Source organism: Tasmannia lanceolata, unplaced genomic scaffold, assembly GCF_043159265.1.
Source record: "Tasmannia lanceolata isolate RefF3 unplaced genomic scaffold, GAP_Taslan_0.1 ptg000025l, whole genome shotgun sequence".
Taxonomy (NCBI): Eukaryota; Viridiplantae; Streptophyta; class Magnoliopsida; order Canellales; family Winteraceae; genus Tasmannia; species Tasmannia lanceolata.
Window position 1 is genome coordinate 13087484 of NW_027518702.1, and position 26970 is coordinate 13114453.

General features: G+C 38.7%; 2 protein-coding genes and 1 non-coding gene across 10 annotated transcripts in view; 1 reads left to right on the top strand and 2 right to left on the bottom strand.

The window, feature by feature from the left end:
* The window catches only part of LOC143857703 (flowering locus K homology domain-like), a 38511-nt gene extending 36625 nt beyond the window's left edge, over positions 1–1886 (top strand). For all 5 annotated transcript variants that reach the window (XM_077368150.1, XM_077368148.1, XM_077368152.1 and 2 more), the window contains exon 7: positions 1571–1886. In XM_077368150.1, coding sequence (XP_077224265.1) covers positions 1571–1756 — 186 coding nt within the window. In that variant the 3' untranslated portion in view covers positions 1757–1886. The remainder of the gene's footprint in view (positions 1–1570) is intronic.
* Positions 1887–5456: 3570 nt separating this feature from the next.
* Positions 5457–26834, bottom strand: LOC143858312 (chromatin modification-related protein EAF1 B-like). Of its 4 annotated transcripts, XM_077368967.1 has the most exons (24): positions 26676–26834; positions 24398–24617; positions 24260–24314; positions 24064–24161; positions 22452–23700; positions 22238–22357; positions 21519–21803; positions 20416–20607; positions 19399–19479; positions 17765–17822; positions 17104–17678; positions 16980–17033; positions 14963–15020; positions 14767–14854; positions 14658–14688; positions 13875–13928; positions 13706–13786; positions 13393–13530; positions 13141–13257; positions 12692–12792; positions 12320–12535; positions 11802–12171; positions 6172–7756; positions 5457–5793 (listed from the first exon to the last, which is right to left on the bottom strand). In XM_077368967.1, the coding sequence occupies exons 2-23, from the start codon at positions 24538–24540 to the stop codon at positions 6269–6271; spliced, it is 5652 nt and encodes a 1883-aa protein (XP_077225082.1). In that variant the 5' UTR covers positions 24541–24617; positions 26676–26834; the 3' UTR covers positions 5457–5793; positions 6172–6268. The 4 variants fall into 4 exon arrangements, with proteins under 4 accessions (XP_077225082.1, XP_077225081.1, XP_077225080.1 ...); XM_077368966.1 differs by having other exon boundaries at positions 14658–14854; positions 16980–17006; XM_077368965.1 differs by having other exon boundaries at positions 12692–12780; positions 14658–14854.
* On the bottom strand, positions 17995–18117 carry LOC143858353 (U6atac minor spliceosomal RNA). The gene has a single exon (XR_013238928.1). It is a non-coding gene; the product is annotated as a U6atac minor spliceosomal RNA (small nuclear RNA).
* Positions 26835–26970: the final 136 nt, after the last annotated feature.

The following is a 26970-nucleotide window of genomic DNA, read 5'->3' on the forward strand; positions in this document are numbered from 1 at the left end:
ATTCATTTTTAGCTCCTTAAGGGTTGAAAATAATTATCTTTCCCTTGGACGAGCATTTGTTGATTTGACACTCCAAAGTTTTCATTGGATGTTTGGTTGGCATAAGATCAATGCCGTCTTGGAGTGCAGAGTAACTTGTCCTGACCGTAGAAGTTCCAGATCTCGTGGTGGGGGTTCCCATAGGTGATCCTGTCCTGATCGTCTCCGTTGTCCTTGTAGTGGTCTAAGGTTTATTAGGTGCAAACAAGAGCAGTTAGGGTTGGTTGGGAGGAGGCACTAAGTTAAGAGGATGGATCTGTGAAGGAAGTTAGTTTGAGAGCTGAGCAAAAGATTGAAAGAGACCGCGGTCTGACTTGTAGGGGCACCACATCAGCAAGATATAACGTTTGGTTGTCAAACAAACTTGAGAACCTCGGGAGACTGCACTCTCACTTCTAAAATCACCCAACAAGTGAGTTTTCTTTAGTAAATGTCTGGTAGATACAATTTTCACCCCCCCCCCCCCCCCCCCCCTGCTCTCTCTCTCTCTCTCTCTGGGCATGTTCACTGCCCACCACCTCCGGCCACCACCCAGCCCTATCCCGGCCACCACCCACCATTCAACCCCTCCAGCCCCCATTTCAGCCACCACCTAGCCTGGTACTGTAGGAAATTGTATTGAGAAAGGGGAAGGGATGCGGAATATCATTCACAAATTTAATTTACCCTTAGTTGTCTTTTTCAGTCTTTTAATTTCTAAAACCCCTTTTTACCCGTAACCAACAACGGAAACCCCGGGTAAGTCCAGGGGATTTCCAACTCCTGTCTCCTCCATGAACTTTGCCCATCCCAGTGTTCAAACTGCATCCAAACAGAGCATAAACCAAGGGTGGTTGTTTTTAGGACTACCAGGGGGGATTATTTTGAGTTTCTCTGGCCCAGGTATGTTGGATTGGAGATGCAGATGAAGATGTCTCAAGAACTCTCCAACCACAACTCGTATCTGTATGTGATATATCACTTGTCCCATTAGTTTAATACTTTAAATTCCAAAGTATGAATTATTTCAAGGCTTTATCTATTTGGGCAATTTTTTTTTTCCTTATCTAGGGAGGTTGAGCCTGGTACCACATTAGGACTGTATAGGTTTTCTCCTTGTACCTTATGCTACAATGTGAAAAGGTAGAACAGGTGGCAGCTGATGATTGCACGGCCAACAGTAGACTACGATGGGGTGGACCACACAGTTGTCTCTGTTAGCGCAAGGGTTCAACAATGTACTCCTTAGACAGTTAGACTTATGTTTTGATGATAACAAACCCACTTTGAGTTATGGATTAATGCTCAGTTAAACTATGGTTTGATGTCAAACTATGCTCCTTTTTCTGCCAAATCCTGATTTCGTTTTGCTTGTCCCGGTCGTCGAGCCTGATCGACTCGACTCGTTTCCCTGCCCCCAGCCCTCTCAATATAGTCATGATAACAGTACATGAATTAGTCCCAGTACTTTTTTCTGACTACTATTTATTTTATTTTTACATCTCGTTTATATACTCTAATCCCTCTTTAAACATAATTATTTTGTTTGCAGAACTTCATGGCTGAAGCTGCAGGACCAGCTCCTAATCCAATTAGCTCTTCAGAACAGGGATACAATTCTTCTTTCCAGACCCATCATGGTTCCATGTATGGTTCTCCTTCATCCAAAAATGGGGAACATGCAGCCCATACTGGTGGAGGCTATGGTTTAGGATATGGAAACAACTATGGATATTAGGAATATGCTTTACCGATTCGGCCAGACTTTGAGATAACGTCTAGTGTGTACTAAACCATTTATAGATGAATAATTTTGGCATAGGCACTTTTGCTACTATACATGGTCGCCTTGAATGTTTTTAAGCTCACTAAGCTTACTTTATCTCTTGTAGCTGTTTTTTTTTTTTTTTTTTTGGAATGGGGAAAGGATTTCATTACTGAACACGAGACCAAGAGGGTCTCAAGTATAATGAAAAAGGATGGAAATAGAATTAGAGAAACATGGAACAATGAAAATCAGAAGTTAGAGGGGAAGGTGTTTGATGGACGTACATACAGTTTTTTGGGGAGCTTTGTTGGGTTGCCTCTATGGATGTAGATTGGGAGGTGTTTTTCAGTTTTTCTGTTTTGCTAACATGTGATGATGTAGATGGAAAGGTTGAAGGGATGCTCTTTTTGACTCTTGAGTGGGCTTGAGGGACATTAGTCCTTCGTTGCTCGGGTTTTTCTATTACCTGGCTGGTCAACCTTTTGTTGTGCTCTTTGGTGGGGGTAGCATATATGAGGATGGACGAAGGTAAGAGGTTGGAAGACTCATCTGGTTGAGAGACTTGGTTTCAATGGGTGTTATGAGTGATAGTATTTTGCGCGTTCGGGGAGTAGGATGGAAGGCTACTCTGGGTTTTATTGAATGTTCTTACCTTTTTGAGCCATTGGAGAAGTCACCTATGGAATGTTATGATGTAATGTAATGTGGCAGGACAACTTTTCCACATCACTTTGTACATCTTATCCAATATCAATATATATGTCATTTTTCAAAAAAAATGAAAAAAAGGAAGTTAGGGGGGAAGAAAATCAAACAACTTTAAATTATCCCAAACAACTCCTTCCCTAACCAGTTTGTCCACCTCCCCATTGGCAGATCGCCTAACATGGTGGAAAGAGGCTGAGGCTAACCCCAATCTATCCTGAATCTCATCAAAGAAAGCAACAAATCTCCAAGGAGCCACATGTGAACCTCAAAGCCATCTGATAGCGTTGAGAGAATACCCTTTAATCACTACCTTGTGCAAATCCACATCAAGCAGTAATTTGACTCCTAGATGAATAACACGGACTTCCGCCTCATTTGCATCTGCTGCCCCAATCGGGCCTCTCACTTGTAGTTGTTGTACTCTCAGTTCTAGTTTTTGATTCCTGCGTAGCTGTTCTCATCTAGTGGTATCTTTTGTTGCTTTGCGTAGTATTTTGGTTTTGTTATCTAAGTTTTATTTAAGTTATATATCTTTTTTATTTTTTGGGTAAACAGTCTCTGCTATGCGAATCTAGCAAGTAGAATGCCCTTCACGACACTGTTAAACATTCAGTCAACAAAAGAATTCATAAAAAAAAGGGCGGCCTAGTGCACGAGGCTCCCGCCATTGCGGGGTCTGGGGAGGGCTAGATGTACTCAGCCTTACCCCTGCTTCGTAGAGAGGCTGTTTCATGTGAAAAAAAAAAAAAAAATACAAAAAAGTGACTGGATCGGTAATGGATCGGTAACCGATAATATTGTTTTCTCGATTGGAAATGATCACACAGTTGATTTGGTATCAAATCAAAGTTTGACTGAATACATTGAATTGGAACAGTTCTAACATGCCTGCCATGACACCAACAGTCAAAAGACAACGAACAGTGCCAAAGCATATACACAACATAATCCCCATGATATCTGCCAACTGATCTGGAGTGGTGTCTAAGGAGACCTAGGTGTGGTTAAGCTCTTTCAGCAATGTCTCCCTATGGTTGCGAGAGGCCAAGACCAGGCCCCCCAAATAGAGATTTGGGCATGGGTCTTCTTCAACTAGTGGATGACGGGATCTTCCTCAGGCAAAGGCTGGACCGGCGGTAGCAACCTCGCCTTTGTCTCCTAGCTCAGGAGGCTTGAACAATCTTTGCGACCGAGTCCATAAAGACCACTCAACCACCATCATTAGCTAGCCAAAAGGGCACAGGAAGCCCAAGTTGAGGAGGTTAATGAGCAAGGTTCCGTCATGTAACTATATCTTTTTTTTGAAAAATGACAAATTTTATTGATATTAAAATAGCAGTTGGGACAAGGAGTCTCGTCCTATTACATGATCTGCTAAGCCAAACAAACCCAAGAAACCAAGATAGCACACCAATGTTAACAATTACAGTTATAAGTCCTTTCCTTCGCTACTTCCTAACGTAGATAACTAGTTCAACCTGCAACCCTCAGCGCCATAAAACCTTGTCTTAACCCTTAAACCATATCCTTTGAACCAATCAAACTTAAGAACAACTCAGTAGAGTAAACACTATACTCCTAGAGAAGAAGTAGATAAATAGTATCCAGGGTAAGCCTAGTTTAAGCGAAAGACATAATCTCTCAAGCCAAAACCTTTGAATCAGAAGCTCCTCTAAAATTAGGTCGAATGCATTCTCTTAGTTATGTTATCATGGCACTCATCCCTCTAAAGTCAAAAGTTATAACTCTTCTCCCCAATTTTCCGAAGTTTACACATCTAACGAAGCTAACCGGTAGCTTAGAAGAAAAATTCTCCTCAACCAGCTTTACCAAGGCCCGGAAGCAAATTCTCCTGAACCAAACGAGAGTTCTATCATCCTGAATTCACACCCGGTAGTTCTGTCATGTAACTTTATCTTAATTTTCTTTGGATTATTGTATTTTTCTGTTTTCCCAAGGTGAACCCGACCCAGTTTCGTGTAGATGGGTTGGATTAGGGTTGAAAGATTTAGAGATGGGTTAGGTTAGGGTTGACCATCTCAACCCAAGGCTCAGGTTGGGTTGGGTTAGGGTTGAGGGAATGCTATCTCAGGTTGGGTTAGGGTTGGCCTCAACCCGATCTGAGTTGCACCCCTAAATGGAAATGCCAGGAGAAGCCAAGAGTGCAGATGGGAGAGGATGAGATGCTGTCACATTTGAGTCGATTAGACTCAAGAGGGAGACGGACACAGCACTGAGAGAATGAAATAGGTGTGCTGCACATCCTTTTCATACAGATGACTGAGTAACTAATAGAGCAGTGATAGATTTAGATTGGAGTGGTTCAAATGTTTCTTTTTCCTAGTCTTTTTTCCTAGAGCCATTTGGAGAGGGGAGTGACGAGCACCAAAGCCCTACTTTCATGGGTTATTGCATTGAGCCACAACAGAGTAGCCTGTCAATACACCAAAAGCTCTAGGGCTGATGGAACGTGTTAGGCTAGGCCATTTACATCTGTCTTATACAAAGTTGGGTCCAACTCAGTCGCATACCTAGGCATGGCCCCACTCAGGACTAACATTTCACCACACTTCCTCATCCGCGGTCCACTCTACGACGGATTTCACTCTGGCCTTTTTTCCTGGTAGTCCTTTCCATAGGTAGCCTCTTCACACTCAAACAAGTGACGTGGCGGCTGCTCTAGCTCTTTAGACTCGAACAAGTGAAATGGTGGCTGCACTGATACCAAATGTTAGGTACTTAAGCAATATGCTAAAAGCTCCAAAGCTGATGGAACACGTTAGGCTAGGCCTTCTGAACCTGTCCCATACCAGGGTGGGTCCCCCCTAGTCCCACACCTAGGCAGGCCCCCACTCAGCTCAAGACCGTAACATAGGCACATGTGCTGGTGGAATCATCAGGGACCAGCAAACCAAATTTGTGGCTGATTTTAGTTAGTATTCTCGTCTACAAGCAAAAGAAATGACCCATCAAAAGAGAGTACGATTTTCCCTTGATTAATTTATTTACATTTTGTGAGGACAGAGGCTTTTGTCTCCTTACAACCCCATCACCCACCCTCATTTTAGCCGTTCCATGTAAAACAACAATAAAAATACACAGCCAATGTAGGGCCAAAAATGGAACGAAGAACCCTGTACATATACTGGTGGGACCAACAAGGAATGATACATCAACCTTTGAGCTCTAGCAATGTACAAGGAAAAACAATAGATTACCCAAAACAGTGCCCCTTATGTGGCAACCAGAAACTTGCACTGCACTCGATCTCATTGAACTCATGTCTCCCCAGCTTCCTACTGCACAACCAAATGCCTTGATTACTTCGCTACTTTCCAACGAATCAAACATTAAAAAAAATTATGAACTAAACATGGGCATAAGTAATCCTATCCGAATACATACCCCATTTGAGGTATTAAATGATAGGGAAATGATATGAGCATAACCATGTTTTGATATATGTGCTAACCCATCTCGTCTTTTATTACTTCAAGAGCTGTCTAAGGTCATTACAGTTCCCAAAAAGCTTTCACAAGTCAATTTGAAAATAAAAGATAAGCTACATTTGTGCAATTATTAAAACATGGTTGTTGTGCTGATATCATTTCCCTAAATGATATTTGCTGCATGAATATAAGAGCTCTATCTGTATTAAGCCAGATTGTAATATTTACCTGTACAGTTAAGGAAACACGGGCATGCCAACTACAAGCTTGGTTTGGATCTCACTCTTCTTTGAGCCCCATTCTCAACCCAGTGTCCCCAATGCCTTCACCCTGACCCTGAATTTGTAGGCCGGCTATATAAATTGCCTTGTCCCACTTGTCGTTGTTGCTGCCACTGTCCTCCAACACTGTGTCCATGGATAGGGCTACCCCCTGAGAACTGCCTCTGGGGCAGCCCTTGGCTGGATGAAGGCATATGGTCAGACTCAGATCCCAATGAGTTTGACTGGGGAGAGCTTCCCATGGTAGCCAGTTGAGTGGACGGAGTTGCACTACTTGTATCATACAATGGCTCCATTTTCCATTGAGACGGAGGGGTACTTGCAGAGGACACCCCAGGAACAACACTGGTTGAATCCGTGCACTGAGAAACCGCTGGGTTTGTCGAGTGTGGATTCACTTGATCACTTGATTGCATAGGAGAATCGGAGCGCATTTGATGATTCTGCTGAAGCATTCTCTGAACAGTTTGTTGTGACTGACTTGTCTGCCTTTGTAGTTGCTGCGAGGTCATAGACAATGGAGAAGGAAGAGGTTGGGGTGCCAATATGGTGTGACTATGGGGGGCTGGGGCCGGGGCCAGGGCCTGACTTTGGTTGCTGTTATCTAGATGTGGGGACAGCATTTGGGGGAGTTGCTTTGGTGAAAGATGAGCAGGACGAGAAAATAGTTTTTGTTGTTGTTGGTGAGACTGGTTTGAGGTTTGAGGCACCAATTGTTTCCCTGGATTTGCTCCAGAAAATAACCCTTGGCCTTGCATAGGATGCATTACCTGGTCACTTTTCTCAGAAACTTGGCTCACATTCACATGGGATGCATCGAATTGGAGATTTTGGTGCATCATTGTGTTCCCCCTACCTAATCCTTTCATAAGTTTAGCCTGTTGAGACTGTGACTGTTGTCGTTGTTGTGGGTGATGCCTCGGCTGTTGTTGAAGCTGTGGCCGCTGTCGTTGCTTTAGCAACTGGTTTGGGAGGCCACCCCCAGGTTGAGGACTCCGAGTGAGTCCGTGGGGCCCGTGCTGTTGTTTTTGTTGGGCCTGCAAAGGAATGTGGTTCATTGGAGAAGGTGGTGTTAATGGATGCTGTGAATTCAGAGGTGGCTGAGAAGATGTTGGCTGTTGAATTTGGGAACCATTTTGTAGAGGTGATATAGGATGTTGTGCTGGTGAATGGGTATGGGGCATCGGAGCATTGGAGGTGGGGGCCAACTGATGGTGTTGTTGATGCAAGAGCCGTTGTTGGATTTGATGCCTCTCTTTAGCCAGACGAAGGACGTAGGCTTGTTGTTGTGGGCTATGACTAGTATTTTGGAGATGAGGGTGGTGATGGTTGTTGAGCCCATGTGATTGTGGTGGCATTTGATGCTGTTGGTGTTGGACTGGAAATGTTTGAACTGATTGAGGAACTGTTGGATTAGAAAATGTGGTATTTAGGCCATTGAATGGGGGGGCGCCCTGGCCATTCCCTTGTGTAGCCTGGAGTTGAAGCTCCTGCACTATCATTTGCCTCTGATCTTCAGGATTCTGAGTAGGCTACAGAATCAAAAGGAACACCATTAAGGAAACTGTAACATTGAAGGAACACTCACTCAATGTAATGATCTGTAGCATATAATGAAAAGCTAAAACTCATCAATTTAGCCAATTAGGAAAAAAAGTATTGATACTGGAAATTACCATTTCTATTCAAATCTTACGAGGAAATTAGAATCATGCAACATGCATGGAAGAAATAACATGTCTGTAATAAACTATATTTTGAGGAACCAACTTGGTTCAATGCTAAATAAATAATTGGTGTTTAATATCTTCTAGTTCCATGGTAAATAACTAATTGGTGTCTAATATCATCTAAAAAAACAATTTTTACTATATTAGTATAGCATTGGATACTATAAAATCATTTTATCTAAGGGCTGAGTACATGTGGCTAAAACCTTTATAGTCGTAATGTCAAAATCAAGTAATGCGTAAGTAAGCCAACAAGATCAAGCGTCATTAGTTCAGAAGAACCCTAGGATCTTTTTTTATCTGACCCAGCATATTGTACATGAAAATAGAGATTGTTAATGAAGTTTTTGCACAACTGATTATAAAGAACATTATTTTGAGGGATTTTATATGGTACGTGGGCATGTATTTCCATAAAAATACACTCACAGAAAAAATTACAGTCGCGCCTACCTAATTGGATGGTCTAAACCATTCATTTGTTGGTCCCCGCTGTAGATAGACCTGTTAGAGTGTATGCCCTAAAAGCCGGTTGTTGTCGTATTGAAACTATAATTTATTGATTCATGACATCTATTGGGTACTTGTTGGAGTGTGTGATGTGCTTCTAGACGCACATTTGTCCTTACGTAGCATTGTAGGATTGGTCATGCACATAAAGATCACGTGGCAGGGAGATTTGAACATCCGGTTCTTTGCGGACCTAGAATCTTCCTCGTTGGGGATTGAGATTGGACATCTCGTACGTGTACATAACCAGCATCGATCATGCCTCCATACACGCATTGAGGTGGCCTATCTCGGTCATTGCGGTAGTTGACCCTAAGCAGGTGAAATGGTTGTGATGATTGGATCACGCACTCAACGGATCACTTTAGAGAATAACCAGTGGAAAAGGATTTGGATACGGTTATTTTGTCAGACAGGACCCTAGGATATGTCCTTAGACCTAAGGGTTCGTTTTGGCCTGTGGGCGTGCCTTATGGCTCTGGTCTATCTAATCGTAATCCAAATAGGATTGTCAGCAGGTAATATTGGGTCATCGAGTAAACCCATGGGATCAATAGTGACGCCCGACAAGGAATCCTCTACCTATCTCATAAAGGAAAATCATTTACAGTTTTGATCTCAACTAGGCCCTTTAAATTATGATTGGCCAGTCAGTTTGATAAATTGTTTATCAAAGGTTTTATGTAAAGCATTGGATGTTTTCAATAGAAATTTGCAAATGCATTTGCGGGGCTACATTGATAGATCAAAAGGTATACCATTGATTGGGGCCGGGGGGTAATTGTTGTCCACGCCAGTAGGGCCAACTCGGTAAATGTAGCATTGGAGGAAGGACGAGCACATTGGATGTGCTTGGGGTATTTGATCTAAGGTCTTCTTCAGGGTAATGTCCTGGTAGGGGCCACTTGCCCAATGCGATCGTAATTGAACTAAATTGCATGAGATCACAGTGGGGCCCATGGTGGGCCCTGCAAGAACGATCATTGGATCCCAGCGACGATCGCTCTCACAACTTGCTAGACCCTTATGGATTATTGGACAATTCGGGTTTTAGATTTGATCGTACGCGTGGAATGGATTGGATCCCACTGTATGAGATACAGAGAGGTGCACCATACATAAGGTGCTTAGACATGTTATTAGAGGAGATACACCATACTATGGTGGGGCACTTGTATGATTAATACTTAATTCCTATTGTTGGGACTTAAGTTAGTTAATTGAGCATACACTTATTAAATACTAAAATCCTATTGGATGTAAGTTAAATTCTATTGGTTTGGTTTGAGCTCAATTCCTATGGGTTGGAATTGTCTAATTTCCTATTAGATGGAATTTGAGAGGGGAAGAGAGTTATGGAGAGAGTTTCTATTTGTGAGAAGCCCTCTTGGAATCTGGAAACCATCCATGAGCGAAAAGGTTTTCAGGCATGTGCCCATCTTGTTTTGGAAACAATTTAATGAAAAGATTTTTATTAAAACCAAAATTCCAAACTCTAGAGGTTTCGCTTGGAGCTCTATATGAGGGGTAAGGTGGACGAATTTTACATCCCAGCACTCTGCAAACTTTTAGCAAAATTCGTCCAACCCTTACCATAAAATTTCGTTCTCTCTCTCTCTTCTAGTTCTTGAAAGAACAAGGAAGCCACATGGATTTCAAGTTTGGGATTGGATCCCAGGAAGTTCTCCTCTTGCTCCTTCAACCATGCAATGTGAGAAGAAACTACGACTTCTAGAGCGGCTCGGGTTTGAGAAACGTCGGGCACCTAGCGGGGAGTAGATCAAGCAGTGATTGGTAGTATTGGTCAATCAATTGGTATGCTTTATTTCCTTGTATTTCAATTCATCGCCATGGATTCATCTAGTAATTAGGATCTTGGTTCGGTGGGTGGAAAGTTAAAATTTTTGTTCTTAACGCAATCTTACTTACGCCGCGCATCGATTTCCACCGTCGTCTTTCAAGACCACGCCCTAAAAAATCTAAATATAAATGACCAAACCTCCGTGACAAAGATACACTGAATAAATAAGTGATCAAGGGTCTCCTCAGCACAATACATACTGCAATATTTTAATAGATAAATAAGTAATAAACATCTTAACCACTACAATTCAATCTGCGTGCACTAGTAGGATGGGAAGTGAAGCATAGAAGTGAAAAATCATAGCATAAGATGAGTGAAAGGGACAAAGTAGATACTAGAAAAGATGCAGATCCTTATAGGTGTCAATTATGGATTACAAGACAATTACCAATTCTATCCACTAAATGAAACAATGATTATAATGACAGACAAAAATTACCAGTTTACTACTGAAAATTTTGAATTTCACAACTTAAGTCAATTAAGTTCATTGGCAAAGGCAAAAACCTATTAATGGTCTTTTCCTGTATTATAAATTCACGGCCTCTGTTTTATTATTGCATGTTACATGTAGAAACCAAAATAAGTGATAAATCATACAATATTGGTTTCTAATTTTAGGGAGAAAATTATCCATTAGAATTTAAACCCTTTTGAACATTCTAAAAATAACTGAACTGAGCTCAAGTAAACAATTTTTCTTTAGACTTTTCTTTTTTGAATTTAATCTTACTCAACCTTTATTAACTTACTCCAACTTAATTTTTTCCTCAATTTCAGGTTTCTAATCCAGAACCGCAGATACACTAACATATAGGCCAGAATATTAACAATATTGATAATATATCACCCTCATTAGAGTCATAGATTATGTTCGAGGCCACTAAATCTTCACATAGATAACAATTTATACAATAAAATTTTAGGTTGGTCAATGTAAACATAATGAACTGTGACAGCAAAATCATGACAGTACCTCATTAGCTTCTGACTGACCAAAATCGAATGCCCATTTGGGCCCGCTTGTAAGACATGCGACTATGCCAGAGGTACTGAGAAATTCGTTAAATTGTTGACTTCCAGATAAGTGTGTGGTCATGGATGGCGATTTTCAGTTTCGCACAATTATATATATATATATATATATATATATATATATATATATATATATATATATATTATTTTGAACGGCTTCAAACAACTATACTGGATGTTGAACTATTTAGTTTGATTCACAGATCTTATAAATGGATTCTCATGTGATTTACAACATTGATAGGAAAAGAAATTATGTTACAACTAGGTTTCCTGTCCTTAAATGAGTTGAAGACTTGAACGTATCCTCTATACCACCTTTAGTTGTTATATTTTCGCTACCCATTGATAATAGTTGCTCTTTACCAATCAAGAAAACAGAATATAACAACAAATTAAAAGACTGGAAGCAAATGTATGAGTGAAAAATAAGCTTACCCGCATCATCTGCAAAGCGTCACGTTGCCTCAACATGGAGTTCCCTTGACCAGTAATATTAACAGGGCTTGGTGGCATCATAACCCCACTAGAGGAAAGCATACCTCCAGAAGAAACCATGTTGAGCATAGCCGGCGAACCTATTCCCTGAAACCCTGGCCGAGGCATTGCCATGCCTCTATTCATCCCACACATCATGCCCATTCCGGTTCCCCCGGGTAGCATACGAACCCCACGATCTGTTCCAACTGGCAAAGCCCCAGTTGGCTGCATGTTTCTACTAGAAAGCATTTGACTATAGTGTTGCATTCTTTGCTGTTCATCAATGGGTAAAGATGTTGGTCTAGGCACGCCATATCTCTGTACATCCCTGCAAGAATTACAACAATTCAGCCATGCTATTATAAGTTTTTTTTTTTTTTTTTTTTCCGAACAGTGCCATGCTTTTATAAGTTAATAGACAACAAAAAAAGAATTTACTGTGCCAAATATTTCTAAGTTATTTAATTACATAGTACCTAGGTGCATTGAGTGCAGCAGACACCGGAGGTAATGTATTGCTTAGAACCATACTAGAAGATCCTGGTAGCATGGAGTTTGCACCAGAACTAGGTAGCACTGACGCCACAGAACCCTGATTATTTGGAACTGCAAGGGCCCCAGGATGAGACCCCTGATATCCGAGCGAAAGAACATCTGGACTTGATGGAATTGCTTCACAAAGATCAAGTGGCCTTCATTACATTAAATAAAACCAAATTACAGTTAGATTTTTTAACAACAGAAGAGAAAAGTTACTATATGCAAACCAATGAGGAAGCTCCAGAGAGATGCAAACTCAGACTGAGTGATAGGGTATCTTGAGAAATCACATAAAGACCAGGACTTACGTTAGAGTGCCACCATTTAAGTAATTCGGGATTGCTTGAGAAAGAGCAAGAATGTGAGAATTGTGGACTGGGGCTATTTGTTTCACTTCCTGATTATCGTTCTTCACAGAAACCAAATCATGGTCATGAGCAAATTTGGCATAGAATAGAAGTAAAGAAAGCACGCAAATCAAATTATCAAATGACATTCAGCAGAGAAAATAGAACATAAATTAAAAATGCCCTTGGTTAACCCAATAGTCAACTATTGTGACAATAATAAATTCTGAAAGAAATAACTACCTCTTACATTTAGACTCACAGTAAACCCTAAAACTTAAACCTATATTTACAGCTTGATTCACAAGAAGACTACATAGAGATGTATGTTCTGGGTCTTTTTTTTATGTGCACAGAAAAAAAAACAATTGCTTGCATATGAAAAGTCAATGACTCAGCAAGAAACAAACCTGACTCCTACGGGAATGTAACTTATGTCCAATCAGAATGATCTTCTCGAAATGAGCCTTCACAATATCCTCTTCCATTGGGCCTTGTAAACGCTGAAACAACTGTCTGGCACTGCCCTGGTGAAGATACTAACAGAAGACTGGATTAGTTTTTATTGCCCTTGAAATATTTCACAGTATAAAATTCAATGTTATCCAATAAGATAAAAAAATTCAAATTTCAATAAACTTAGGAAGCGAAAAGAATAGTGCCTTTGGAATGCCGGGTAAATTGGTTGGATAAGCTTGAGAGGTCCCTGAATCTTCTGCACTATCAGCCCCATCCCCAGAATTCCTATCCATTAGGATTTTGTGGCGTTCCTTGCATTCTTTGGGTTTACGAAAGATACACTGTACATGTGGGACAGGTAAATGACATCATATTTGTATCTCCCAGCAGAGAACAAATAGTAACATTTTTTAAATAACAACAATAATTTAGAAAAGATTTTTTTTTTAATGGTAATAATTTATAAAAAGAAAACAAAATAAAAAATGTTGCTTCAGCATAAACAAGTGACTTCACCTTGAATTGCAGGGCACTGTTGATGGCGTCACTTATTAGCTCCCAGTTTGGACCCATATCATGTACAAGGACAACAAGTGCCTGGAGATACAAAATTAAATATTTAACAGATTTTTTTGCCATCCCCACAAATGCCCAAATGAAAATACAGCTAAAGAAGCATATTAACCTGGTCTTCAAATATTGACCATGGACTTCCGGACCCTGACTGCCCAGCATGCATCTGCAAAAGGCCAGGGTTAAGCCATTAAAGATATATGATTTACAGAAATTTATAATATTTCTTAGAATGAATTACGCTATCTAAGGTTCATAGCATATCTTTTATCAAATATTGGTAACCAATGGATCTAGTTTTTATTTCGATTTAAGGGTTCGGAATTGAAACATAACAACAAGGGGATTAACTATGCAAAACTTACCACATCCACACACAAATTACAAAAACAGATAACCAAGCTCAACGATCACATATTTCACAAGATAATATAAACAAGAATACACAGAAAATAGAAGCACTGCTGAAAGTGAGCCTTAAATAAAGGTGCAGGACAAATACAAAGAAAACCAAACACTCCAGACTAACCCAAATCCCCACAAAAAAGGAAGACCGCCTATTGAGAAAAGTAGAACCTATTATGAGTGTCAACTGAAAAAAGTTAAACAAGCAATGCTTAACTAAGATAAAAAAGTTGAAGGCTAGTAACAAAGTAATAATAAATAAGTGAAACAAAGTAACACAGATGCCAGCAGGAAATTGATTTCCATGGAACAAAAAGTTGATACTATAAACAGCCTGGGAATGGGAATGATGCGAAATTATGTTTAAGAAAGGACCCAAAAGCTTATGACATAATAGTGGTGAAAGAGATCCAATTCACAAGCTCAAACATGTAATGATTGACAATAAAGGATCAATCGAACCATCGTCATAGCAGCAAAGAGCATATACCTTTAGTGCTTTAGCTTTCCTGCCCCGATCTCTGTTAGCAATCATTTTAATAAGCTTATTTGAATTGGACATATTACTCATTTGGGAAGTAACAGGAGAAGGAATTGACCCAGTCACCGGCGTAGAGAATTCAGGAGCACCATCTGGCAGGTGCTTCAAGAGCTTAGGCTTCTTTGCCACATGTTGGCCGTACAGACCTTGTCGACAAATGTATGGAAATCGTTCATTCACATGGTACATTAAGGTAAAGAAAAAATGGCTAACATTTAAAGGCAGTTGTTAGACAAGCTGAAGAAGAGACTCACCAGTGTTTCCATTAGATTCAAAATTGTGACTCTCAAATCTCTTTTTTGATTGGTCCTTCTGCAATTCAAAGCGAACCATGCAGAAAGTAATTATTACTACAAAAAACAGTATTAGGGCATGATACCCTATTATGAACAAATATGAAAAAGCAGAACTAAGAGATCCAACAATAAATATGCACAATAAAAGAAAATAATTATGGCACAACTAACGAATGAATAAAAATGAAGCACCATGGTACATTGGTACTTTTACACAACAAACTGCTACACCAAAACAAGGCACAACATTCTATATGCTGGTACATCAAAAAAGAGTATCACTACTTACAGGAAAATCTCCAAAACAGCAGAAGAATAAAACTTTCATAAATGAAAGAATAGTTCAACGATGACACAATTTTAGAAATCACTGCCGGATTCAGCACTTTCGTTTTCTTACCAGCAAAACCCCGTGCTGAAACATACTTACAATGCATAGATCAAGCATGAAAATATGCTACAGGTGCAAAAAGGAGACCGTTCCATGATTAAAAAAAAAAAAAAAATCTTCTCATTAAGGGACAGGAACATAAAGGGAAAAAAGAAGAAGAATGCCAAGTTTTTAAGTACATATTTAGCTCAAAAATTTTCTATTTCATCCAACATAAGATTTGCTTCAGGAGGCAAATAAGTAAATATAAAATGGTATCAAAGCAGTGTGGAAAAGATCTAGTCTGTCAATCTTAATTGTCGGTTTTCTGTTGGCCCACTATGACTGTTAGAAAGACGTTTCAGAATTCAGACACTTCCCAAACATTTCAGAAACTATTTGCGAAATAAATTCTAGCGCTCCCATCAAACCATATACATATCAGTTGTTAATATCATTGCATCAATATACCAATATATGAAACTTCAGAAGAATGCCTTGGTATCATGTCGACTGTCCATACTAAGAAAATTTTATGCAGATTTTTATCGATTTTCATTTAATGTTTGGGAAAGTTTCAGTGGGTTTTGGAGGGGGGCCTATGGACAGAAAATGTGAACTGTTTTTAAGACAACATGTGATGCACTTTCTATTTTTATTTTGGGCTGCTCCATAATAGAGGTTAGGCTTTATTTAGGTTGATTTAAGGGCTGAGATTGATGATCATGTATGCATTTTTATCCAAGTTGTATTGATAACATGCTACAAAATGAGTGATCCTGTGATTTATTATGTGTATTGATAAACTATAAAAAGCATTATGTACTCAACTCAACTAAGCCTTTGTCCCAAACTAGTTGGGGTCGGCTAATGAATCCCTAGAAAATTTTCATGAAGGTGAAAGGACCACCCGGCTCAAATTATACGTTATTATGTGTATAAATAAGGTATAATTTACTCACATATGCATCGCATCATGATGTATATGCAAGCATGAGTATTGTAAATTCATAGTTTAACTAATAAGTGAATGCTTTGCATGCACGGATGAGAGATGGGTAAATATGCGATTGATCAATAGACTGTATGATCAAGATAGTTGAATGTCAGTTCCAGTATAGACTTCTATAGCCATGGAAATGGAAGCATGTCAACATCAGTGATGGATGTCAGTGAAATTTCTGTAAAATCATGAAAGTCCATGCAAAGGATGAAATTTTATGATGAATCAGGAAATGCTAGAATAAGCACTACACCTTGTCAGTTCCTTTTTATGATTTTTAATAATTATTTATTATTTCTAATATTTTTAGGCTACTAATAGCATCACAACCATGTTTTGAAAATAGGACATTCACTTTGTTTAACACTAGTCTGATTCGCTGCTGACAGCTTTTGGGGAATTTTAATAGCCTTTTACAGCTGGTTAAAACATGTAAAACACGGTTAGTTCGTCTCATTATCAAAACATGGTCGCATGATATCGGACCCCTATTTTTAATACGAAAAATTATTATTTTTAATGGTAATAAGCTAAAACAGAGATAAACGAACAACAAGAGTGAGGTGTTCTCGAGAATTTTTTGTAAACAGTACAAAACTCACCTGCTCATGATGCACCATGGAATCCATCTGCCATCGTTGTTCAAATGTTGATCCCTGTAATAGCATGATTTAAATGCCTAACCCGTGGAAATAAAAAGAAACAATTGAGTACAAAGTATCGTACTTTTTCGGAACTAAAATATCCTGCAGTGTCTGTCGAATTCAATGAGTTTCTATAACCCAAGGTGTGCTTAGCCTTCTTCTTTTTCGGTTTTGTAGATATTTCAGTACCATTAAAGGGTAACTGCTTTCCAAAGTCTCCTGTGGACTCAACTTCCAAAGTTTTTCTAAGCAGGGATCCACCATGTAATGAACTATGGTCATCTTGGAACGAACAAGTATCTCCACTTGAAGCATTATCTTTGTTTGCCCCTTGTGGTCCAGTTCCAAAAGGGCTTACAACCCTCTGTCTTGAAGCTGTACGAACACGCTTTGTTGGAATTAATCCAACATTGAGGCTATTGGAAGGCCTTTTTCCTGCTAACAATGATGTCTGGTTCCCTAATTTGTTTTCCAGGCAGAGTCCATAAGGCAAATCAGAGGTCGCATCATATGATCTAGAAGTATATGACTTCTGTGAGTTTTTCCATTTCCTTTGAGCAAATTTTGATGACTTGCTACGATCAAAGGCTCCAGCAAAATAATACATGGATGTTTCTCCTTCATCCTCTTCATATGCATTTTCTTGAGCTACACAGTCTGAATGCAAATAAAAAACGTGAACACCATGATGGTACTCAAGTAACAAAGGAAAAAAATTAAGTGGCAAGGCCCTTAACCAATACCTGATCCATAATCAAACAAAGATGTCTCAAGTTCCCCTTGGTTCATGTTGTCAATTTTCTGAAAAAAAAGAATGCCAATTGAATGAATAGATGGCATATGAACAGAAACAGGAATAAATTACAAAGACAAAAGAAAAAGATCTGAAAAAAAGGACATGATCAGATGTATCATTGACTCATTGTAAATTTACAGTATTATTGTCTCTTTCTTTTTGAATGATTAAAAAATGGGATTAATGGGGTTAGATCCACTGCAGTGGAGAGCCTTAACCATGTGAGATAACAGGTAAGCCCGAAGGCTATTCCCGTCCCTGTCAGGGGAGATGCCAACCCTCTCTCCTTTCAATGAACACATTTACAGTATTATTGTTATGGATTGATGAACGTAATTTGTGTTTGAACTTTGCAATTACATGCCTAGTGACTGTAAATTATGTTTGTACATATGTAATATTATTGTTATGGGCTAATGGTGCAAACCTATAGGTTCATGGATGAATTTGTAGTAAATTAGTAGTAATATATAGAATTTTTTTTTTTTGAAAAATGAAGTAATATATAGATTTTATCTCAACATAACAGCAACAAGCATTCCCAAATCGGCATATAAACAGATCATAAATAATCAAATACGGCAAGGAATTTTCAAAGAAATGCTAATCTTAAGAATTCAAACATCAAAAAAACTAGTCATCTAAATCCAAATAATAATCCACACAATAATTCCCAAAATGAATAAAAATCAGATCTGTCAAATTTGTCCTAATAAATCAGATGTAAAATAAAAATATCTAACTAAACTAAGGCCCAAACAGTTCTAAAAGGGTAAGGAAATAAGGGGTGGTGAAAGGGCCAGGGTAGGGTGTACGGGTGACAAGACTAGAAGAGATTGAGTTATATAAAAGTGTAAAACCTAATGCTAAAATTCTTGGTTATGTAGAAAATAAAGGGAAAGGTTCAAAGGGTGGGATACGTATCGTCGATATGCCCGATAAGTATATACGAACAATACATAACATTTCGGCTTCTGACCAATATGCAGATTGATATTGAAATTTTAAACCTTGGCCATAAGCCAACAATTTCGTCATTAGGATGATCCTAACCATCTAATCAGTTGAGTGTTAGCACGGTTAACGTAAAAAGACCATTTCAAAAAAAAATAAAAAATGGTCAATGTAAAAGGTTGTCATTTTTTATTTAAACAGTTAATTTCCAATTCCATCAAGGGATCGGTCCATATTGTGCATTCAGTACAATCTTTGGGCAGTGACCCAATCCATAGCGAGGCCCACTTGATGAACAAGCAAAATCACCACACATATGACACGTGCATGGTGGAGATTGTGGCAGACCACCACTTGGTGAGGCTTGGGAGGCTATGAGACCAGGCCTGTTCTTGATTATAAGCATATATGATATATGAAAGAATTACAAAAGAAGTTATATAATGGTGGCCACATGTTGCAATATTTAATTAGGAATAGATTACATCCATGTTAGCAACCAACAGATTGAAAAAATTAAAATTGAGATTCTTGTAAGGATGACTCGTCAAACTGATACTCTGGTGTATTTCTCGTAGTACAAGGAACAATGATGCATTAAGGAAAAATCTGTGAGCATGTGATTACCTCATATTGAGCCCAAAGAGATTCCACAGATTTTCGGTAGTCTTCCAACGCACCAGGGGGTAACGTGTAGAAAAGGCTTTCCTGCCAAGAATAAAAATCAGTGTTTAGTGCCTTGTAGACAACCGAAAGTGGATGAATAGCACATGCCAACAATGCTGGGCAGAAGTTCTGCGGGCCCAACACAAACATCCTCAATGGATGAAAATAAGAAGATTCCGAAAAGTCTTTGAGCAGAAAGTATAGCTTTAAGTAACAGGCCTCCAAGAACATAGTGATAAGTTTCTCGTATTGGGAATATCTCAGGAAACTTTCAATGTTTTATTTTTCAGGGCATCATCAGTAAATTATGGTCGGATATAAAATAAAAGAGAGGAAATTAAAAGAGGGAAAGAGGGAAGGGGGGGGAGATGATAAATGCAGGGACTGTTATATGTGCCCCTTTTCATCACATGGGACACCCAACTGCAGAGTACGTGGCAATCAAATCTGTTGAATACTTCTGACATGAAGTACATCAGCCCCTCGGCAGTCATTGATACGCTGCTGCTGAGTGTCCCTAGTGATGAAAAGGGGCGCATTTATCATTTCCGAAGAATGAGGAAAGAATTAAATGAAACCTCATGGAAATATCAAGGCAGTATTGCTCGTGTCCAATGGCCCTGGCAGATAAGGTAGCAAAACCAGATATAATAACGGGAAGTATCTAATGTCTTCACTATAGCGTAGCTGTGTGCAGCCTATTTTTTTTTGCTTTTCTTTCTTGTAGCTAGGGACTCCCCTCGTTCGGCTTTTTTTTTTTTAAAGTAAATTTCACTTTCTTTCGAAAAAAATGTCAAGATAGTATTGTAAAAATACTGAAATCTTGGCAAATCTCAGCTCCTAAAGCATTTGGAAAAGTATCGAGAAATCTTGTTAAACATCGCAAGATTTTCATAATCAGAGATATTCATCAAAATGTAAACAACTACGATGAGAAAGTTAAATACTTTTTAAAGTATGAAAGGACGAAGTTCATACTTCCGAAAATTGATCTTCCTGTGATATCTCTAAAATGCCAGCGTCAGATAACCTGTCAGGTGTCATGGGTGCTTCAGCTTGAAGTCGATAATCAGAGGAACTATTATATTTCAAGAACCTCACTGCATATCCTTGAATAGGAAATCTGAGAGCTTTTTCAGAATTTTGTTCCTCCAAATGCTTGTGCGTTTCCTGCAAGAACCAAAAAAATATCCATCACAAGTACAAAGACTAAAGAGTGTTCAAGGAACAAACAGCTTGCCATTCTAAGTAGTAATATCATAAAAGGATGGTATTTTGCTTCAACGACAAAGAAGATCCAAATATCATTCAAAAAAAAAAACCAAAGAAGATCCAACTCTGCATTGAAATGCATCCGAAAAGCAAATGCCCCCCCCCCCCCCCCACCCCCCACCCACCATATGCGCCTGGAATTTGTAGGACACGGCAATACAATGATTCTTGGAAAGATGAGTGATTGGTCATCATACTCTAGTTGTAGGAGGAGATCATGAAAGAAATACATGAAGAAGCCTGAATCCTCTACATGAGCGATAAAGCTCTGGCCAGAAAAAATTCTCCACCAAGGATACTAATGAGGAACTAGCAAACCTAAACCTACCTAAATAGCAGTCTCTTTTCTTTTTTCTTTTTTCTTTTTTGAAAACATAACAATTATATAAAGAGCAATCTAAAACCAGAAAGTAATGAAGGGGAACTGGTTCCTTTCCAACAACATCCATGTTATGGTCATAAAGCTCTGACTGGATTTTCTGAAGTTAGAGAGTAATGTAATTTAAAAGTTAAAAATGGCAGAAAAGGTCAAGCAAATAATCAGTGCTAGCTTATGCTATGCCATAACAATATTCCCCAAGTTCAACCAACCATTGAGAATACAAATATAAGGTAAAACCAAAACACAATAAAAAGAATCATGACCATAAAGAAAAATCAAAATGAAAACACATAAGATGACTCCCCAAATAAAAAAAAAGGAAAAAAAAAAAGACGACTCCCCACATAACTAGACACTTAAATAAATAAATAAATAATCCAAAGTCACAGTGTAGCACTAGCAGTTGATGTCAGATGAAGTAAACGACCTGCGCAATAATGGGTTCTTCAACCGTGCCGTTGACAGTTTCCCCGCCATTAGCCTTCCACATTCCAAATAAACCCAAGTTGCATTCTTCATGCACTTGTAAGCTGGGATCATTACTATTTAGATGCACCTCGGCTGAACGCCAGAACTGGATGATAGCCTTTGCCAAGGTGCGAGCCACTTTTTTCTGCTTACGACGCAAATTTGCCTCATCAAACTTCAAGCGACCAGTAGAAGCAACCCAGTGAGATAGTTGGGCTGCGGCATGGGTCTTCCAAACACGCTCCTATTCACATAGTTTATGGATAAAAGAAGTTAGTTTTGAATATGGTTTTAAATTTCGGCCGAAGGTCCGAAATTTCGGATTTCGGTCATTGCAATTTTGGATTTTGGTTTCAATTTCGCCTGAAATTACGTCATTTTGACCTAAATTGAAATAATTTCGGCCAAAATGACCAAATTTTGCAAAAATAAATCCAAAACCGAAATTTCAATCCATGGCTTTGAAGTGCAAGGAACTGCTGCAATCAAGCTGAAAATGTATCTTCTTCCAAGGCAAGTGGGTGTAATAATATGGTATAATAAGGTAAATATTACATTTGAAACAGATAAATCAACACCAATTTTCCAAATAGGATGCTAGATCATGCATATTATAAAAAAAACTAAGTTAAAAAGACAAGGAAAACAAATTATAAGGATCTTTCCTGGAAAACAGACCTGCATGTAGTCGTTTGCCAACCATGCCATTTCCTCAAGGACAAAATCCCAATGAGATTTTTGCCTTTTTTCTATAGGAAAATTACGAACAGATAGGTCACCAACCCTTTTACGCTTAGCCTGCTAATGAAAGCACTAGTCAGATATTTCCAGGAAACGAATTCCTTTTCAACAAATCAGACACCTGGAAAAAGAAGCATCACAATTAAGTAACCTCTATTTTTTGGGCCTCTTTCAAAATAACATCTTCACGCATCTTGTTTGCCAGCTTTTGGTCTCCTGAACAGTTTTGAAGCTCGAGGGCAGCTGTAGAACTCCTCCCTAAAAGAGTAGCCTCCGATGGCTCACAATTGGAGGACGTCAAAGTGCACTCAAGTCCAGCTTGAGGACATACACTCATCTTTTTGGAACTGGAAATATCACCTGCTTGAGTATCTAAATTCCCTTCTGGTTTCACTTCACTTTGCAGCTCAGATCTATTATCACATATTTCCTCAATTTTGACCTGAACATCTAAGTCCTGGCTAACAGATTTAAGATCATCAGTAGCAATAACTTGCATATCAACATCCCTTGACATTTCATTTTCTTTAACATCATTCGAAAGTAGTGGTATATGAGGGGTTTCTTTAAATACGGATGAAGGTTCTTTGGAACAGGCATTAGAGCTGCTATTGACCGCCGTCCTTAATATCGAACACTGGCCACTGACCATATTTCTATCCAGGTTATGACCAATCTGGGTACAGGACTCTAAGTCTAATCCCACATCGTTTTGCAGGTCATTCTCATCTCTTTTTGAAATGCTAACCCCATTAAGTTGACCAGAACAGTTGAAATTTTCAGTCTTCTCTGTTGAGGATGCACTATTGGGTCCAACCGAAACTCTCTCTTCATTTTCGCCACCCAAACCAGGTGGTTCAAAAGTTTTGGCATTAGGATCAACCAATTGAGAATGTTGATTATATTCATTTTCCCTAACATCTGATCCACCTTGAGGCATTCCAACTTTTTCCTGGTCAGTTGCTACCTCATGAGCATCCAACTCCATAGCCACATTACCATTTGGGCTTGTTGTTTTTGAGTTGCAAATGGAAGAAATAGCATGGTCCTTATCTGCCTGTGTTTCGCATAGCATCCCATTTGCACCACCCCTTGAGGGTAAAATAGATGACCCATTACCATGGGTAGATGGACGTTCACTGTCACGACTTGATCTACTCCTATTCCTTCGAGCATATGCTTGACTTTTCACCCCAAGGCCCAGCTGGGAAGACTGTTCAGATGGAGCAATATTGATCCTAGCATTTCTCTCCCCACCAATCATATCATTTTCACCGTCAAAAAGCAAAAGATTATCGGCAAAATTTGGTTCTCTGCCGGGAGGAGGCCCTGGTATGCCACTGCTGTCAACAGAATCTCCATGAGGTGAAGCCGTCAATGCAAAGCTACCTTTTGCTTCACTGTAACAATAGAACAAACCATTACTAAACTCACAAGAAACTATGTATTTATTACTACCAATCCAGTCCTAGTAACCATGGTTTTAAATTTCGGTTTCGGCTTCGGACTCGGCCAAAACCGAAATTTCGGTAAAAAGATATGAATTTTCATTCTTTTGGGTCGAAATTTTCGGTAATTTCGGCTGAAATTCGGTAAAATAATAATAAAAAACATTTTAATGAAATTTTGACCAAAGGTCAAATTTCAGTTTTGGATCATTTTGGTTTCAGTCTTGACCGACATCCAGAATTTCGTACCAAAATTTCAGATTTCAGTCGAAATTTAAAACCATACTAGTAACCTACTTCAAAATATTATATTACCTAATCCCATACTGTTCAGCAAGCTGATTTTTGAGTGAACTAGATTGCACACTGATTGAAGTTGTAGGACCAAGCTTGAAATCCAATGGATTGCCTCCCTGCAATAAAGAAATGGATTGATTAAGTCACATGATAATGTAAAATTAGCCGTGAAAATGAAGCATGGAAGACAAACATAAGGACCATATTATCTTACATTCTCAAGAAATTCTAGTTCCCTTCTCCGTTCCTCACGCACATCAAATTCCTGTCTGTAATCAACAAAAAAATAATTTGATTCTTCTACATAAAATGAGCACCAAAAACTAACACACAAAAACAACGCTGGAATTACCTAAGCTCTGCTTGAGCCTTTTCAATGGCTGCACGGCGGGGAGAAGTTTTACTATCTAAACGCACTCCACCATCAACGACTCCTCCCATGGAATCCACCTCAGCATTTACAAAGAGAGCAGACCCCGGGCTGTGTCCATGCATTACTTTTACAGTAATTCATCAGCAGACACCTCTACGACAATCTCCCATACTATAAAGTCAAAATTTCCCTCAAATTTCTACAAGCCAAAAAATAAATCAATGAGATCGAGAACAACGAAGAAATGGAATGAATTCGTGAGCTAAATCTAAGGCACATAACTCAAAAAATACATTAAACATAGGGGCTCATGATAAAAGGGAATCATGCTATTTGAAGTATTTAATTAAGTAGTGAGAACATTTGCTAAAATAACAGGAAAATGTCACTAAAAGAATGCATGGACATTTGCTGATTAATGGTCTGGTGCAAGGACACTTCTAGATCTATTTTATCTGTTTTTTTTCTGAATACCACTACCACAAATTTACAGTTAGCGCCTGTTTTGAGTTTTACCCATCCTAATAGTAAATTTCTTAAATGGAAATAAAATAGGGCGATGATATTCCCCCCCCCCCCCCCCCCCCGCAGTACGCATTCGCCCCCCATATAACGTGAACAGTAGGCAACGTTAATGCTTTTTGACGTCAAATCACGTTAAAAGGCAGGCGAATGCGTACTGCAGGGGGGAGTGAAAATATCATCACCCAATAAAATATTATGTCTATTTAACATATTAAAAAAATTTAATATATTATTTGTTATAATCATATTATTATGTAAAAAATAAAAAACCGTGTCGGATTCCGACACCCGTATCCGTATTGATGCAGCATAGAGTGGGTTGGAGAGGAAGGATTAACGTAGGCTAGGGTTATAAGTAGTAAAGAAAACTTTGTGTCTTATTAGAGTTACAAGTTTTAGTAGTTTATAATTTTACATGTTTTATTCATATAGGTTTAGTTTTTAAGTTTTTAGAAAAAAGATTTACATAATTTTTATTTGAAACTTTAAGACGAGTTTTTAAGTTTCAAATACAATCCTTCGGCATTATCAGATGGTGAAAACTCTCTTCCACGAAAGGATAATCACGTAAATAGGAAGTATGTAGGAAGCACTCTATCCCTAAATTTGGGAAGTGGGAAGAATTTAGCTTCTGAAGCGAGCTTCAATGGAAGGTAGCCTCTCACCCAACTAATAAGCTTCTGATAACTATTCTCAGATCTATAAGTCCTAGCTAGCAGTCGATGGGTAAGAATAAACGACACAATGGACAAATTGGTTAAGGATGGGGTGGAACAACATGCTTTGTTCAGCCCCCCCTGTCCCTCATACCATGGAACGTGTACACAGATCGAAACCAGTCATATAGTAGGCCCCATTACGAATGCCCGACAAGCCAGAGACCTCACTCACATGATCCAAGCCGTCTGAAGTACTGACTATAAACAGATAGATAAAATGAGATTGACCAACCATTCACATACTGTGATAATTAGGCAGAATTTCATGTATGGAAAGCAACACTTCATACACATTCAACACTTAGAGCTGAGATTAAAATGACTTAACCAAAATTTATGGTCTTGAAGTTACCATCCTTTTTCCACACTAAAAATGAAGAACACAATGACACAAAATCCATGTCATTGGAAAAATCGAAATATCCATATGCCACCCAACCACAAAGCCTTAGACCAATGTAATTTGCGGATTTTTAACTACAAACAGAAACATGAAATTGAAGAACTTAGAGAGAGAGAGAGAGAGTGGGCACCCACAGCCACAAACCCTAACTATGAAAGACAATTAAAATTGGCTTTGGCCTTATTTTTTCTTTCAAAAATGTACTTAAAAAAAAGGCAATAAACAAATCCAAAAAACTGGATAGGCGTTTCAATTTACAATGAAACAAGAGAAAATATCAATATAAACAAACCCTAATCGTAGAACCTAAGCAGCCAACGAAATCTGTTACATAAACTAGTCAAAAGCATCCCATTTGTAAGATCATGCAGATCATAACATGTTTAAGATCATACGAATCATGAAACCCTAGCTACAAACCCTAATTGTGAAAGACAAATAACAAATACAGGAAAAGTGAAAACCTCTTCCACGATCTAACGACATATGAAAAATGAAATCAAAATAATAATAACCAAACAGAGTGTCAAATAAACGTGAAAAGCTCGAGATCTCAAAAGGGGTAAAGAGAAAAACGAGAATACAAGGATAATTAGGCCTAAAATCTTACCTTTATAACTGATTTACTAAGATGAGATTTTTCACAAAATCGCGAGATTCAAAATTAGGGTTTCCATGGCTGCAAGGGGAAAAGCATGGAGAAATTAGGGTTTCTTTTTTGTCGGGGGCGAAGCGTTTTGTGTTGGAAAATGTTTTTCCCAGCATTTGCCTCATTTTCTATGGAATTTTTTCTCCACATAGAATAATTTTCCCCTTTTACCGGGAAAAATTACATTCTACTATACATTGGAATACTTTTCCATGAAAAAAATTTCAATCAGCTTACTCTTCAAAATAAACTAGTA